At 53.4% G+C, this 14,885-nt stretch overlaps 1 protein-coding gene across 1 annotated transcript; it reads right to left on the bottom strand.

Annotated features, from left to right (window-relative positions):
* Nucleotides 1–74: 74 nt before the first annotated feature.
* DDB2 (damage specific DNA binding protein 2) lies at nucleotides 75–14,040 on the bottom strand. The gene is made up of 11 exons (XM_038764083.1): nucleotides 13,876–14,040; nucleotides 9,825–10,052; nucleotides 7,879–7,991; nucleotides 5,691–5,882; nucleotides 3,626–3,771; nucleotides 2,266–2,365; nucleotides 2,013–2,190; nucleotides 1,561–1,703; nucleotides 1,297–1,461; nucleotides 830–875; nucleotides 75–499 (listed from the first exon to the last, which is right to left on the bottom strand). Exons 1-11 carry the CDS (start codon nucleotides 14,024–14,026, stop codon nucleotides 294–296), a joined length of 1,668 nt encoding a protein of 555 aa, XP_038620011.1. The 5' UTR covers nucleotides 14,027–14,040; the 3' UTR covers nucleotides 75–293.
* Nucleotides 14,041–14,885: the final 845 nt, after the last annotated feature.

Here is a 14,885-nt window from a genome sequence, read left to right as displayed (position 1 = left end):
TGCCTTTTCTTCGGGGGGAGCGAGAGGCTTCTGCTCCGGCCCGGCTGGCGCCGCAAAAGCCCACACTGAGAAGCTCACGAGGCCCAATTTTATTGAACGTGAGAAAAGTCAGAAAAAAAGGGTGAACACCAATCTAGCCCTGCTCCTCCCCTAAGGGGAGGAAAGGCAGCTTAAGTCCAGATGCGTAACTGCTGCGGCTGCTGCTGCTGCTACAGGCCCACCTGCCCAGCCCCTGGCCTCTATCCACACTAAAACGAGGAAGCGGAGATATACTGAACACCCACCCTGACTCCTTAGTCTTTCCTTTTGGTCTTTGTTTTCTTCCCTTCCAGAGAATGCTGCTTCTTTCTCAGCTGACCGGGTCCTGACTCTGGCCTGTTGGGTGTCTCCCACCGGACCGAGTACCCTCCGCCCAGTCGCTGCTCAGTTATTACTTTCAACAGCTTCTCCTGCTTCCTCGCCACAGCTTCCTGTCGGCTCCAGACGAGAATGTTATACCCTGGGGAGAGAAGAACGGGGTCTAGCTCGAGCCCGCCCTGCCTCACGGGCTCAGGGCGGAGACTGCTCCGGCAAATCTCGGTGGGGTGGGGAGGGTGGGCGACAGAGAGAAAGAGAAGACCCTGGCTCGACTCCCATGGGTCCAACAGCATCCGACCAAACCGGCCCAATGAAGGGAACCACCGCAGCCTGGGAGGGAGGAAGAAACGTGAGCTTCTTGCTTCCTTCGGGCCAGAGCTTCAGGGACAGCAGGGGTTCAGCCCACAGGGCAGGCCCCCCAACCCCACGAAAGTCAGTCACCCTTTAGTCAGGCAGAGGCTGTGCCGCTTACCCATTGTGGAGGCCAGTGTATCTCCCATGGGGTTAAACGCATTCAGCTAAAAAAAAGACAAACACGGAGATTGATCAAGAAAGGGCTCGGGGAACGAGGCTCCAGAGAAAAGGTCAGAGAGGATCCCTCGTGAATCCGCTCAGGAAATAATTCAGGGTGACGTAAGGTAGGTAGGTGAGGGGGTGGGAGGAGGCGCAGCGCGCATGTGTTGGCGTGCTTTTCGCCCTGGCAGCCTCACTTCCTCTGGCTTTTATTAATTCACCTCTTTTTCACCAGGGACCCGGCAGCCCTTAGAAGGCTCCCACATCATTCCGTCAAATCGTATTTATTAAGCGCTTATTGTGTGTTCTTGGCACTTGGGAGAGCACAACCTCAAGAAACCTCGCTCCCAAGGTAGAGGGGCCAAGCTGCCCGGGACTAGCCTATCTCCCCTCCCTTCTCCCCCCGCCATTCGGTCCAGGTCTCACCGAGATGATGCCGGATGAGTTGGGGTCATAGAGCTGACAGACCATCTTCCCTGAGCTCCCGTCAAACGCGTCGATCGTTCTGAGCTCAAAGGGGGTGAAGCCTTCGAACTTGGGGTCCGGGTAACGGCCAACCACGATAAGGTCGTAACGAGGGTGCCAAGTTGCCTGTGGAAGAAAGAGAGCGTGGGGGAGTCCCGGGGCTGCCGAAAGGCCAGGGCCGAGGGCCGCCTCGCCCGTCCCTTCCCCGACGGGGCCTCCCCTCACCTTGATGGGCGTGAGGTGTTGGAAATGGCGGTGGGGGTGGCGGATGATCTGCTGGGGGCAGGTCCAGTTAGAGGCCGAGTACACGCGGATCTCGCTGTGCTGATCCGTGGTCAGAAGTCGGGCTCCATCTGGACTGAAATACGCTGCGGAAATAGAGGGATCGAGAGGGAACCTGGGCTCCCGGGTGCTCCCGCTGCCTTGTCCTCCCCCAGCCTTCTCTCCTGTCGCTCTCACACGCTCTCCCTCCCGTTCCACCCACCTCGCCTCTCCCGCAAGTTGGGGAACGCGAACGAAAAGGAGCTTTCCCGACGTGACTGTTCTTGAACGGGCCAGAGAGCGGGGAAAAAGGTGACGACGACCTCTGGCAAGTTGCTAATCGGGGACCCGAGCGGAAATTTCTACTCTGCTTGGATGGACACAGGCCAGCCCCGATCCAGCCCTCCGCGCTGCACCTGCGTTGACGGCCCGGGCGTGAGGCAGGTTGTGGAGGAAGCCGGACTTCCCCTTGACTTGGCGCACGTCCCAGATTTTCACTGTCTGGTCCACGGAGGCCGTGGCCAGCAGCCAGTCGCAGTGCGGGTTCAGGGCCACGTGGGTCACTTTCTTCTTGTGCAGCTTCCAGTTCCAGATCTGCGGCAGAGGGGGTTAACTCGGTGCAAGTCGGGAGGGGGGAGACGGGGAGGCCTGGGAGGAGAGGCCACTCACCATGTCACCGTCGGTGCTCAGCAGGACCACGTTGCCCATGTTGTCCCCTGTCACTACCATCCGGCCGTCGGGGGACACATCCACCCCGCAGTACCAGTTGCTGGAGGGGGTAGAAGGAATCGGGTGACTGGCCATGGGTGCTCTCTGACGGGGGGACACCCGCACAGCCCTGGGTGCCACCCAAGACCCCGAGAGGACTTTTTAGTCGGTTTAGTTTGAGGCGGCCGCCTGGTCGAGCCCCTCCACCCCTCGCCCTCGGGCTGGAGAGTCACTCCAACGGCCCACTGATCCGCGAGAGAGCGTCACCACCGACTGGAGAGTTCCCTCGGCTGTTGCTCCCCCCGCCCGGGGTCGGATCATTAAGTCCCTGAGCCCGCCAAACCCAGGGGCCTTAGTGAGGCACTTTAGCTCCCTCCTCTGCTCCTGAATCTCTCAAGCCCCGCCTAACTCCCCCTTGTCCTCAAGTCCCTGGGAGGGACGCCGGATTGACCACCGCAAACCTTCCCGTTGGAAGGGGCTGACAGTCGGGAATTCGGGCCAGCCGGTCAATAGCCCCGGACTGCCCCGCAAAGCCCAGCCCGCCACTGCATGCCAAGCCCGGGGATCACGAAGGCCGCCTCTAGAACCAACCGCCCGAGGCCGTGGGAGGTCCCGGGCGCCGCGCCGTCCCCGACCTCCTCTCGGGGTCCGAGAGCGCCAGTAGCCACACGCTCTGGGGTTCCAGAAGCTCCTCCGGTAACCAGGCCCTACTTCATCACCAATCGTATTTCTTGAGCGCTTACTACGTGCAGAGCACTGTACTAAGCGCTTAACAGCCTACCCCTTACCTAGTTCCCGCGGCTTCAACCGGGGCGGGAGGGGGCGGGGCGCGAGGGATGGCGACCGTCAGACAGCAACTACGTTTTCATTTCTCGGCCTGCTTCCTCCCGGGGAAGCTCAGAGTTCTTCTCGAGCATAATCTTGGTCCTCAGGCCTACCGAGAGGCAGACCGAGATCACCCCAAATGACAGGGAGACGTTGAGGCCAGTGACTTCGCAGTGGTGCGCTAAGAACTGAACCCGGCCCGGGGCTCGAGACGCCGCCTGGCTCTTTCCTTACTGAAAGGGGCGAGGCCCCAGCCGCGGAAAGGGAGTTAGGGAAAGAAGACGGAAACCTGCTTCTCCCACCTCCCTCCAACCCATCAACTCAGAAAGTCAGATCCCTTTCTCGTTGCAATCCGCAAGACGGGAAGCAGAGGGGCCGGCGGGCTGAGGGAGGGTAGCAGAGTGCATCGCCCCTCTTCTCTCTTTCCCCCGCCCCGCGGTGTTTTCCCCGACCACCCTGAGACTCTGGAAACCACCGTCTTGGCCAGGCTGCTTACTCCCAGGTGTCCGCCTTGGTGAAAACCTGGAAGGTGTTGCCGGTAAAGTCCTGCAGGCTGGTGGTGCCCGTCATGGAGGAGGTGTACAGCTGGTTGGGGTTGAGAGGGTTAAACTTCATTCCAGTGATGCTCCCTCCAGCTCCGATCTATAAGGAGAAAAGCCACTGCGTGAGGTAAGGAAACAAGGCTGGGGGGCGGGTGGTGGGGCGGGGATAAGGGCACGGAGGGGGAACAGAGGTTCAGCAACCTGAGGATAATAATAATGATGGCATTTATTAAGCGCTTACTATGTGCTTTGCACTGCTCTAAGCGCTGGGGAGGTTACAACGTGATCAGGTTGCCCCACGGGGGGCTCACAGTCTTAATCCCCATTTTACAGATGAGGTCACTGAAGCCCAGAGAAGTTAAGTTACTTGCCCAAAGTCACACAGCTGACAGTTTGGGGAGCCGGGATTTGCACCCACGACCTCTGACTCCAAAGCCCAAGCTCTTTCCACTGAGCCACGCTGCTTCAACAGCCAACAGGACAGCCAAGGATCTAACAAGCCAGGCTTCTAGCAATCCTCAGCTGGGGCGGTCAGGATCCAGCGGTGCTTACTGTGTGCAGAGCACTGTACTAAATGCTTGGGAGGGAACGATCTCCGTTTGGGTGAGGGAGATGGGGGCTGGAAGAATGAGTGACAGGGGGCTTTAGAGATGCTCTAGCGCGCCGACATTTAAACGGTTACTGCCCAAGCCCGCGGCTCCTACAATTCTCCCGTCGTGCCCGATCCTGCCCGGGAGAACCCAGGAGTCTCCAGTGCTCCCCGGATCTCCGCCGGACCCTCATCCCGGCAGCCACGGCGAGACTGGCTGTCAGGCACTGGAATTCCGACCTAGACCATAACGGCCCAACCCAAAGGATTCTCCGCTAGCCTAGGACCAACCCACACGGCAGGCGCTAGCTTTCATTCTGAAAGGAATTCAATTTGGGTGCTCAGGAGAGGAACAAGACCCGCCTGGAGACGATCCCTCGCACCCTGAAGGGATAATAATAATAATAATCATCATCATAATAGTGATGGCATTTGTTAAGCGCTTACTATGTGCAGAGCACTGTTCTAAGCGCTGGGGGTGGATACAAGGTGATCCAGTTGTCCCACGTGGGGCTCAGTCTTCATCCCCATTTTGCAGATGAGGGAACTGAGGCTCAGAGAAGTGACTAGCCCGAGGTCACACAGCAGGCATGTGGTGGGGCCTGGATTCGAACCCATGACCTCTGACTCCAAAGCCCGGGCTCTTCTCCACTGAGCCACGCTGCTCCTTTTATGATGGCATTTATTAAGCACTTACTATGTGCAAAGCACTGTTCTAAGCACTGGGGAAGTTCCAAGGTGATCAGGTTGTCCCACTGGGGGCTCGCCGTCTTAATCCCCCATTTTACAGATGAGGGAACTGAGGCCCAGGGAAGTGAAGTGACTTGCCCAAAGTCACACAGCTGGCAACTGGAGGAGCCGGAATTTGAACCCGTGACCTCTGACTCCAAAGCCCGGGCTCTTTCCACTGAGCCACGCTGCTTCTCTAATAATGAGGATAATGACAGAGGGTGCTGCCATCCTCCACTAACAAGGGAGAAGGCCTCATCCTCTCCCACTGGGCAGAGTTGGGGCCCCGAGCGGGCCCCGAGCAGGTGCGTGGCTAGCACGAAGCGCATTTCTGTCTTGGGCACGGTGGCCTACTGGAATGAGCACGGGCCCGGGGATTAGAGGACCTGGGTTCTAATCCCGTCTCTGCCACTTGTCTGCTGGGTGACCTTGGGCGAGTCATTTAACTTCTCTATGCCTCTGTATCCTCCTCTGTAAAATGGCGATTAAGACGGTGAGCCCCATGTGGGACAGGGACTGTGTCCAACCCGATTAAGTGTCTACCCGGGCGTTTAGAACCGCGCTCGACACACAGTAAGTGCTTAGCAAATGCCATAATGACGACGTCAACCGGAGCCCCCCAAATGTATTGTCCAAGTCATAGGAGTGACGGGCAGGTGGGTTTGGGGGATTGTTCAAGGTCACGGGGTACCAGAACTCACCCCTTTAATGAAGCAGGTTTTGTCCAGCACCTCATAATCCCAGAGGATGATGTCTCCCCCCTTGGAGCCCACAGTCAAAGTGCTGGGATGTGTTGGGTGCCACTCCAGGCAGGTGGCCCTCCTATCAAAGGGGCTGCTGGTTCGGAAGAGCCGATACGAGGCCAGAGAACCCTCGAATGACCGTTGGAGATGCTGGTGCAGACAGAATATGGACACCAAGGTTAGACTCCATCTCCCAACCGGGGCCGAGCCTCGGCCCTTCACCCGGGCCAAGGCCCCGCGTGCACAGCCTAGCCCCGATACTTCTTAGGCAGCTGCAGAGAGAGAAGAAGGGGTTGCAAGCATGAAAGTAGTAAACTATTTTTCCTACTTTCCGGACTCTGGTTCTCCACTCAGGTGAGTAAGGACAGTGACAGGAGAGGGGACTGTAGAGAAAGCTTCGCTAACGAGGGGCGGAAACGTGGGCACCGTGATTATCCCCTCTTCTCCCCCCACCAAGGGTTCAGTAACTGCCATACTGTCATCTCTACTGCTACAACAACACACAGTTCCCTACAAACGCTCCACACCGCAAAGGCCAAGACTCTCCCTCTGTGGCTTGACAACAGCTAAGCAGTCTGCCACGTCCCCCCGGTCCAGAGCGGGTGCCCCGTCTCATAACCCGGAAGGCTCCATCGACCCCCAAAGTTTACAACCAGTTTGGCTAATGTATGTACTCCAAAAAATAAAAATATGTTGTCAGTAGAACACTGCCTGGTTGCTTTTGCGCTGTGAATAGCTCCTTCCGCTGCATTTCCTAACTATCCCTGCTTCTAGCCTACTGCCTGATGGCAGTGACTGGACCAGTTAATAGCACTTTTTCTTCCCCTACCTGGGCTAAATTGCTAGATGGTAAGGTGCATGGAGAGAGGGGGTGGAGGGAAGAGGTGATGCTGGCTGCAAGGACCCGTTCCCCACCAGCCCACGCATATACACTCCCAACCTCGGAGGCACGGAGATTTGAGTCAGCCGGGGGCCCCGGATAAGTCCAGGCAGGACTCAGTGGGTCCTTTGGTCGCCAGCCCCTCATGTTTGGAGGCAAGGAAGCCCGGGCACGTGACAACTGGGCCACGGCTGCGTTTCTTGGGTGGTGTTGGGCCAGGGTTTCCTCCTGATTCTACTTGGATCGAAGTTGGACCCGGACCGGTCATCACAGAGCTCTACTTAAACCAAGAAACTCTACCTGTATATATGTATGTACATATTTATTACTCTATTTATTTTACTTGTACATATCTATGCTATTTATTTTATTTTGTTAGTATGTTTGGTTTTGTTCTGTCTCCCCCTTGTAGACTGTGAGCACACTGTTGGGTAGGGACTGTCTCTATGTGTTGCCAACTTGGACTTCCCAAGCGCTTAGTACAGTGCTCTGCACACAGGAAGCGCTCAAATACGATTGATTGATTGATACCTAGCAGGCTTTCTCTTCTCCTCTCTAAATAACTAGGATCAGAGCATTTGACCCCAGGTCCTCACAAGTGAACACCTGCTAAAACCAGCTACAGTTATGCTCTCAGCATGGCGTTGGGAGGCAGCACAGCTTATTCCTGCTGGGATCAGTTCTCCTTTTCCTCCCTGCCTTTCACCCAGAGCACCAGCTCTTCTCACCCAGTGACTTCCTTTGGGACTCTCAAGTCATTTGTTCAGCTCAACTGTCCATTTAGTCAAGGACTAGAAAATATCCAATTGTCCCCAGCGGCTTAAAGCCGGTCCAATCCAGATTTTGGGGGGAACGAATATGCACGAGCTCCCCGATTCCTTCATTCCGACTGGACTCAGGTGAGAGAGATGGCGATAGTGACTGGTCGTGGCAGCAGAAGGAGCAGCAGCTAAGAGGGTCCAGAGGCTCAGTCACCCTGCCTGTATGGCCACTCTGAGATTGTGCCTGGGACTTTTAAGGCTGCTTATAAATAATCAATTCCAAAATGGTTCAAAAACTCACTCTCATGGCTTGTCTTTTAAAACCACTGGTTTGCCTCACTTCCAAACTTGGACTAACACTGGCATTATTTCTCAATTCAATTCTATATGCGCTCAGTGCTTTGCAAAAATAGGACTGAGGAAGCAGTAGTCGTCATCATGGGGTGCCCAGCCCCACCCCGTAGAAGCAGCCCTGTGGAGCCCATCCTTGATGGAGAGAGCTCACCTGCCACAGAGGTGCCCGGGAAGCCCTGCCCAGGATGTGCCGGTGGATGGCCTGGACGATGGGGCACGGCTGATCCCTCTGACTAGCCAGCCCAAGAGAGCTCCGGACCGAGCCTGACAAGGAGCAGAATGGAAAAACCTGCTCTCACCCACCACCCTTGAGTGCCTCCCCCCTCCCAATCCCCATCATTCCCATGTGGGATGGGAAAGGTAGGTGGCTTAGCTGAAGCGTGAGAGGCCAGGGGGCCCAAGAGAGATGACGCCAGGTACTCCGGTCAACGAGAAGCGGCAGGCGGCCCGGCCAACCTTTCTACCTTCGCAGCCATCTCTCAAGGTCTCTCTGGCCCTTGCTTGGCCTCATTCCAGCACAAAGGGAAACAGTTGCTGAAAGCAGGAACCCTCCATCTAAGAAAGCACACTCGGCACTGAAACAGAATCATAATCTGCTTGTGACCACCTTCCTGTGAGATGAAGGGAACAGACTAGCGGGCCTCAGTGATCGAACACACTGAGTTGGGAAACTCCCCATTGAGAGGGGTTTGAGTTTTCATGATACAGAATCCTGAAAGGGACCAAGTGGTACTGACCACTTCACCAAGAGTAGTCCAGATTGGAAGACAATTTATCTGTTCTTCCACCCCAGCTGTTATTCCAGTTCTGGCTAACCCCTGGGATACCCAGCCCTATCCCAGATTACCTCTGATCAGAGGATTTGGGGTCAGTCAATCCTGGGGCCTCCCTGAGGCCTTGAACCCAGTCTAGGGTAAGTCCAGTAGACTACGGGTCAAAACAGACTCCAGGACAAGTCCAAAACTTGCTGGCTTAGTCTTCCTGGAGTCCTTCAAACTGGAGATGACCCAAGACCTTCTAGAGATGCTCTAGATTAGAGCAGATCCTTTTTGCGTCCTCAGGGTTGGCTCCAAATAGGACAGCTTCCAGATAGGGAGAAGGGATGAGGTCACGAGTCATTTGCCTCCCTTCTTCCTCTTCCCTCTTTTTACATATCGTTCCTCTTAGACAGAGGAACTATCACAGAGTACTCTTGGAGTCCCGAAGTTTGTACAGAGACAGGTAAGAGTCCACCTGTACTACGGGGACACTCAAAGATCCAACACACTCTTCCCTTCTCCCACACGGTACCGGTTGTGAGCCAAAGCAAACCACATCAGTGAACGATTAGATGACAAAGCATCGGATCACTAATATAGAGCAGATATAAACCTGGACGGGGAATAAATCTTATCACTTATGAAAAGGTGCTGAGGTCAAGCGTGTAGTTTCACCATCCCAGCCACCTAATGGTCTATGGAGGCCTTTGGGGGCAATCCAGACTGTGAGCCCCCTTGTCGACTGTGAGCCCGTTCATTCATTCAATCGTATTTATTGAGCGCTACACATTGGCAACATGTGGTACACGTTGGCAACAGGGACCGTCTCTGTATGTTGCCGACTTGTACTTCCCAAGCGCTTAGTACAGCGCTCTACACACAGTAAGTGCTCAATAAATACGACTGAATGAATGAATGAATAAGGGGGTTGGAAGGGGTTTTTTTTAATGGTACTTAAGCGCTTAGTTTGTGCCAGGCTAATCAGGCTGGACACTGCCCACGTCCCTCATGGCGCTCACAGTCTTAAGCCTCGTTTTTCAGATGAGGTAACTGAGGCACGGGAAATGAAGTGACTTGTCCAAGGTCACACGGCAGACGAGTGGAATAGACAGGATTGGAACCCAGGTCTTTCGAGAACTCCCAAGCCCGTGCTCTATCCGCTCTCAGGCCGCACAATTTGGACCCTAAGGCTGGTTGTGGGGGGGGGGTCACCCCTGTTAGCACTCTCTAGGGTCTGTGGTAAGGGGTTTTTGTTGTTTTTCTGTTGAACACACACTATCTTGGAGGACGGGCACTAGGGATCTCCAAAATCAGAACTACAAGGTAAGGGGGACGATACCCCTGCCTGTCCCCGCTGGCCGGCAGGGGCTCGTCACACGCTGTCTTTTGGGCTCCGGCTCCGGCTCCTGGGGGCCGTGGCGGCTGTTCTTCTTGTTCGGAGGCCTCTTGTCCGGCGGCGCCTTCCCCTCGTGGGACTTGGAGGTCGTGGGCCTCTTGGTGGGGGCCATCCCGCCGGGCCCGGACTGGAGCCCCGAGCAGCGGAGGAGGAGGGTACCTGGGCTAGGGGCTGGAGAAGAGATGGCTTTATGAGAATAATAATAATGGCATTGGTTAAGCGCTATGTGCAAAGCACTGTTCTAAGCGCTGGGGGACTACAAGGTGATCAGGTTGTCCCGCGTGGGGCTCACGGTCATCCCCCCGTTTTACAGATGAGGGAACTGAGGCTCCGAGAAGTTAAGTGACTTGCCCGAGGTCACACGGCCGACATGTGGCGGAGACGGGATTCGAACCCGCGACTTTGGAGTCAGAAGTCCCTTCAAAGCCCTACTGAGAGCTCACCTCCTCCAGGAGGCCTTCCCAGACTGAGCCCCCTCCTCCCCCCCCGCCTTACCTCCTTCCCCTCCCCACAGCACCTGTATATATGTATATACGTTTGTATGTACTTATTACTCTATTTATTTTACTTGTACATATTTATTCTATTTTATTTTGTTAATATGTTTTGTTTTGTTGTCTGTCTCCCCCTTCTAATAATAATGATGATGGAATTTATTAAGGCTTACTATGTGCAAAGCACTGTTCTAAGCGCTGGGGGGGTTACAAAGTGATCTGGTTGTCCCACGGAGGGCTCACAGTCTTAAGCCCCATTTTACAGATGAGGGAACTGAGGCCCAGAGAAGTGAAGTGACTTGCCCAAAGTCACACAGCTGACAAGTGACGGAGCCGGGATTTGAACCCATGACCTCTGATTCCAAAGCCCGCGCTCTTTCCACTGAGCCATGCTGCTTCTTCTAGACTGTAAGCCCGCTGCTGGGTGGGGACCGTCTCTATATGTTGCCAACTTGTACTTCCCAAGTGCTTAGTACAGTGCTCTGCACACAGTAAGCGCTCAATAAATACGATTGAATGAATGAATGAATGAAAGGTCATGGGTTCAAATCCTGGCTCTGCCAATTGTCAGCTGAGCGACTTTGGCCAAGTCATAACTTCTCTGTGCCTCAGTTACCTCATAATAATAATAATGATGGCATTTGGTAAGCGCTTACTATGTGCAAAGCACTGTTCTAAGCACTGACTTAAAAAAGCAATAAAGGCATGTATCATTGACACTTTTGACATCATCAGGGAAGCAGCGTGGCTCAGTAGAAAGAGCAGGGTCTTGGGAGTCAGAGGTCGTGAGTTCTAATCCCAGCTCCACCGCTTATCGGCTGTGTGACCTTGGGCAAGTCGCTTAACTTCTCTGTGCCGCAGTTACCTCATAATAATAATAATGGCATTTGTTAAGCGCTTACTATGTGCAAAGCACTGTTCTAAGCGCTGACTTAAAGCGATAGAAAAAGACGTGTCATGGAATTCTTCTCATGGACACTTTCGACATCATCAGAGAAGCAGCGTGGCTCAGGGGAAAGAGCACGGGCTTGAGAGTCAGAGGTCGTGAGTTCTAATTCCGCTCCACCGCTTATCGGCTGTGTGACCTTGGGCAAGTCACTTTTAACTTCTCTTAACCGCTTAACATCTCTTAGTCACTTAACCGCTTCTGGTCATGGGTTCAGATCCCGGCTCGGCCAACTGTCGGCTGTGTGACTTTGGGCAAGTCACTTCACTTCTCTGGGCCTCAGTTACCTCATCTGTACAATGGGGATTAAGCCTGTGAGCCCCACGTGAGGCAACCTGATCACCTTGTAACCTCCCCAGCGCTTAGAACAGTGCTTTACACATGTTAAGTGTAATAAATGCCATTATTCTTATTATTATTATTATTATTATTATTATTCTTAACCGCTTCTGGTCATGGGTTCAGATCCCGGCTTGGCCAACTGTCAGCTGTGTGACTTTGGGCAAGTCACTTCACTTCTCTGGGCCTCAGTTACCTCATCTGTAAAATGGGGATTAAGCCTGTGGGCCCCACGTGAGGCAACCTCATCACCTTGGATCCTCCCCAGTGCTTACAACAGTGCTTTCCACACAGTAAGCACTTAACAAATGCCATTATTATTATTTTTCTCTGTGCCTCAGTTACCTCCTCTGTAAAATGGGGATTAAAACTGTGAGCCCCATCGTCTGTAAAACTGAGGCCTGTGAGCGCCCAGTGGGACAACCTCATCACCTTGTATCCTCCCCAGTGCTTAAAACAGTGCTTTCCACATAGTAAGCACTTAAATGCCATTATGATTATTATTATTCTCTGTGCCTCAGTTACCTCCTCTGTAAAATGGGGGTTAAAACCACTTTCCCCATCGTCTGTAAAACTGGGGCCTGTGAGCCCCCAGTGGGACAACCTCATCACCTTGGATCCTCCCCAGTGCTTAAAACAGTGCTTTCCACATAGTAAGCACTTAAATGCCATTATTATTATTATTCTCTGTGCCTCAGTTACCTCCTCTGTAAAATGGGGGTTAAAACCGCTTTCCCCATCGTCTGTAAAACTGGGGCCTGTGAGCCCCCAGTGGGACAACCTGATCACCTTGTATCCTCCCCAGTGCTTAAAACAGTGCTTTCCACACAGTAAGCACTTAACAAATGCCATTATTATTATTATTCTCTGTGCCTCAGTTACCTCCTCTGTAAAATGGGGATTAAAACTGTGAGCCCCATCGTCTGTAAAACTGGGGCCTGTGAGCCCCCCGTGGGACAACCTCATCACCTTGTATCCTCCCCAGTGCTTAGAACAGTGCTTTCCACATAATAAGCACTTAAATGCCATTATGATTATTATTCTCTGTGCCTCAGTTACCTCCTCTGTAAAATGGGGGTTAAAACTGCTTTCCCCATCGCCTGTAAAACTGGGGCCTGTGAGCCCCCCGTGGGACAACCTCATCACCTTGTATCCTCCCCAGTGCTTAAAACAGTGCTTTCCACATAGTAAGCACTTAAATGCCACTATGATTATTATTCTCTGTGCCTCAGTTACCTCCTCTGTAAAACGGGGGTTAAAACTGTGAGCCCCATCGCCTGTAAAACTGGGGCCTGTGAGCCCCCCGTGGGACAACCTCATCACCTTGTATCCACCCCAGTGCTTAAAACAGTGCTTTCCACATAGTAAGCACTTAAATGCCATTATTATTATTATTCTCTGTGCCTCAGTTACCTCCTCTGTAATATGGGGGTTAAAACTGCTTTCCCCATCGTCTGTAAAACTGGGGCCTGTGAGCCCCCAGTGGGACAACCTCATCACCTTGTATCCTCCCCAGTGCTTAAAACAGTGCTTTCCACATAGTAAGCACTTAAATGCCATTATGATTATTATTATTCTCTGTGCCTCAGTTACCTCCTCTGTAAAATGGGGGTTAAAACCGCTTTCCCCATCGTCTGTAAAACTGGGGCCTGTGAGCCCCCCGTGGGACAACCTCATCACCTTGGATCCTCCCCAGTGCTTAAAACAGTGCTTTCCACATAGTAAGCACTTAAATGCCATTATTATTATTATTCTCTGTGCCTCAGTTACCTCCTCTGTAAAATGGGGGTTAAAACCGCTTTCCCCATCGTCTGTAAAACTGGGGCCTGTGAACCCCCAGTGGGACCACCTCATCACCTTGGATCCTCCCCAGTGTTTAAAACAGTGCTTTCCACATAGTAAGCACTTAAATGCCATTATGATTATTATTCTCTGTGCCTCAGTTACCTCCTCTGTAAAATGGGGGTTAAAACCGCTTTCCCCATCGTCTGTAAAACTGGGGCCTGTGAGCCCCCCGTGGGCCAACCTCATCACCTTGTATCCTCCCCAGCGCTTAGGACAGTGCTTGGCACATGGTAAGCGCTTAATAAATGTTATTATTATTGAGGAAAGGCGGCGGAAAAGCCTTTAAAATAGGGCTGGGGAATGGCGACGTGCTTCTGAGGGGGTCAAAGGTCAGAGTGGGGAAAGGCCCAGGCCGGGGGCCCCATCTCACCTCCGACGGGCCCTCGAACCGCTTCGCTCCGGTCGTAACTGGCGCGCGCACGCGCGGCTCCAACTAACTTCCCGCTCCAGCCCCGGAAACCTAAGCTCTTCCCGGAAGGAGGAAAACACCTGACCCTCCCCCCGCACTGGGGCCTCCTCATTGGGAAGGGGAGGGACAGTGTCCAAGGACACGTCCGCAGTATCCGGGCCGCCTGACTGGCTTTCCCGGGAATGGGGGGGGGTGGGGGTGGGATGACCCGGGAGACTACGCATGCGCGGCGGAGCTGAGGCAACAGGGGGGCGGGAGGAGCAGCCATCAAAATGGCCGCCGGGCGCGCGCCGTCGTCCCGCCAAAAGAGCGCGACCAATCAGAGGGCTGCCGCCCCTCCCCCCTCCGCCCCCGCCCTCTCGGCAGCGCGTGCCTCGCGGCTAGTTGGCCGTTCCTGAGGTAATCGGCCATGCTCGTCGGACGGTTGGCCTTTCTTTCATTCATTCATTCAATCAATCAATCAATCGTATTGATTGAGCGCTGACTGTTCATTCATTCATTCAATCGTTTTGATTGAGCGCTGACTGTTCATTCATTCAGTCGTATTGATTGAGCGCTGACTGTTCATTCATTCAATCGTATTGATTGAGCGCTGACTGTTCATTCATTCAATCGTATTTGAGCGCTGACTGCTCATTAATTCATTCAATCGTATTTATTGAGTGCCGACTGTTCATTCATTCAATCGTATTGATTGAGCACTTACTGTTCATTCATTCAATCGTATTGATTGAGTGCTGACTTCATCCATTCAATCGTATTGATTGAGCGCTGACTGTTCATCCATTCAATCGTATTGATTGAGCGCTGAGTGTTCATTCATCCATTCAATCGTATTGATTGAGCGCTGACTTCATTCATTCATTCAATCGTATTGATTGAGCGCTGACTGTTCATTCATTCAATCGTATTTGAGCGCTGACTGCTCATTAATTCATTCAATCGTATTTATTGAGTGCTGACTGTTCATT

This window comes from Tachyglossus aculeatus, chromosome 22 (genome assembly GCF_015852505.1).
Source record: "Tachyglossus aculeatus isolate mTacAcu1 chromosome 22, mTacAcu1.pri, whole genome shotgun sequence".
Taxonomy (NCBI): domain Eukaryota; kingdom Metazoa; phylum Chordata; class Mammalia; order Monotremata; family Tachyglossidae; genus Tachyglossus; species Tachyglossus aculeatus.
The sequence above is the reverse complement of the archived record's forward strand: the minus strand, read 5'-3'. Positions and strand labels throughout refer to the sequence as shown.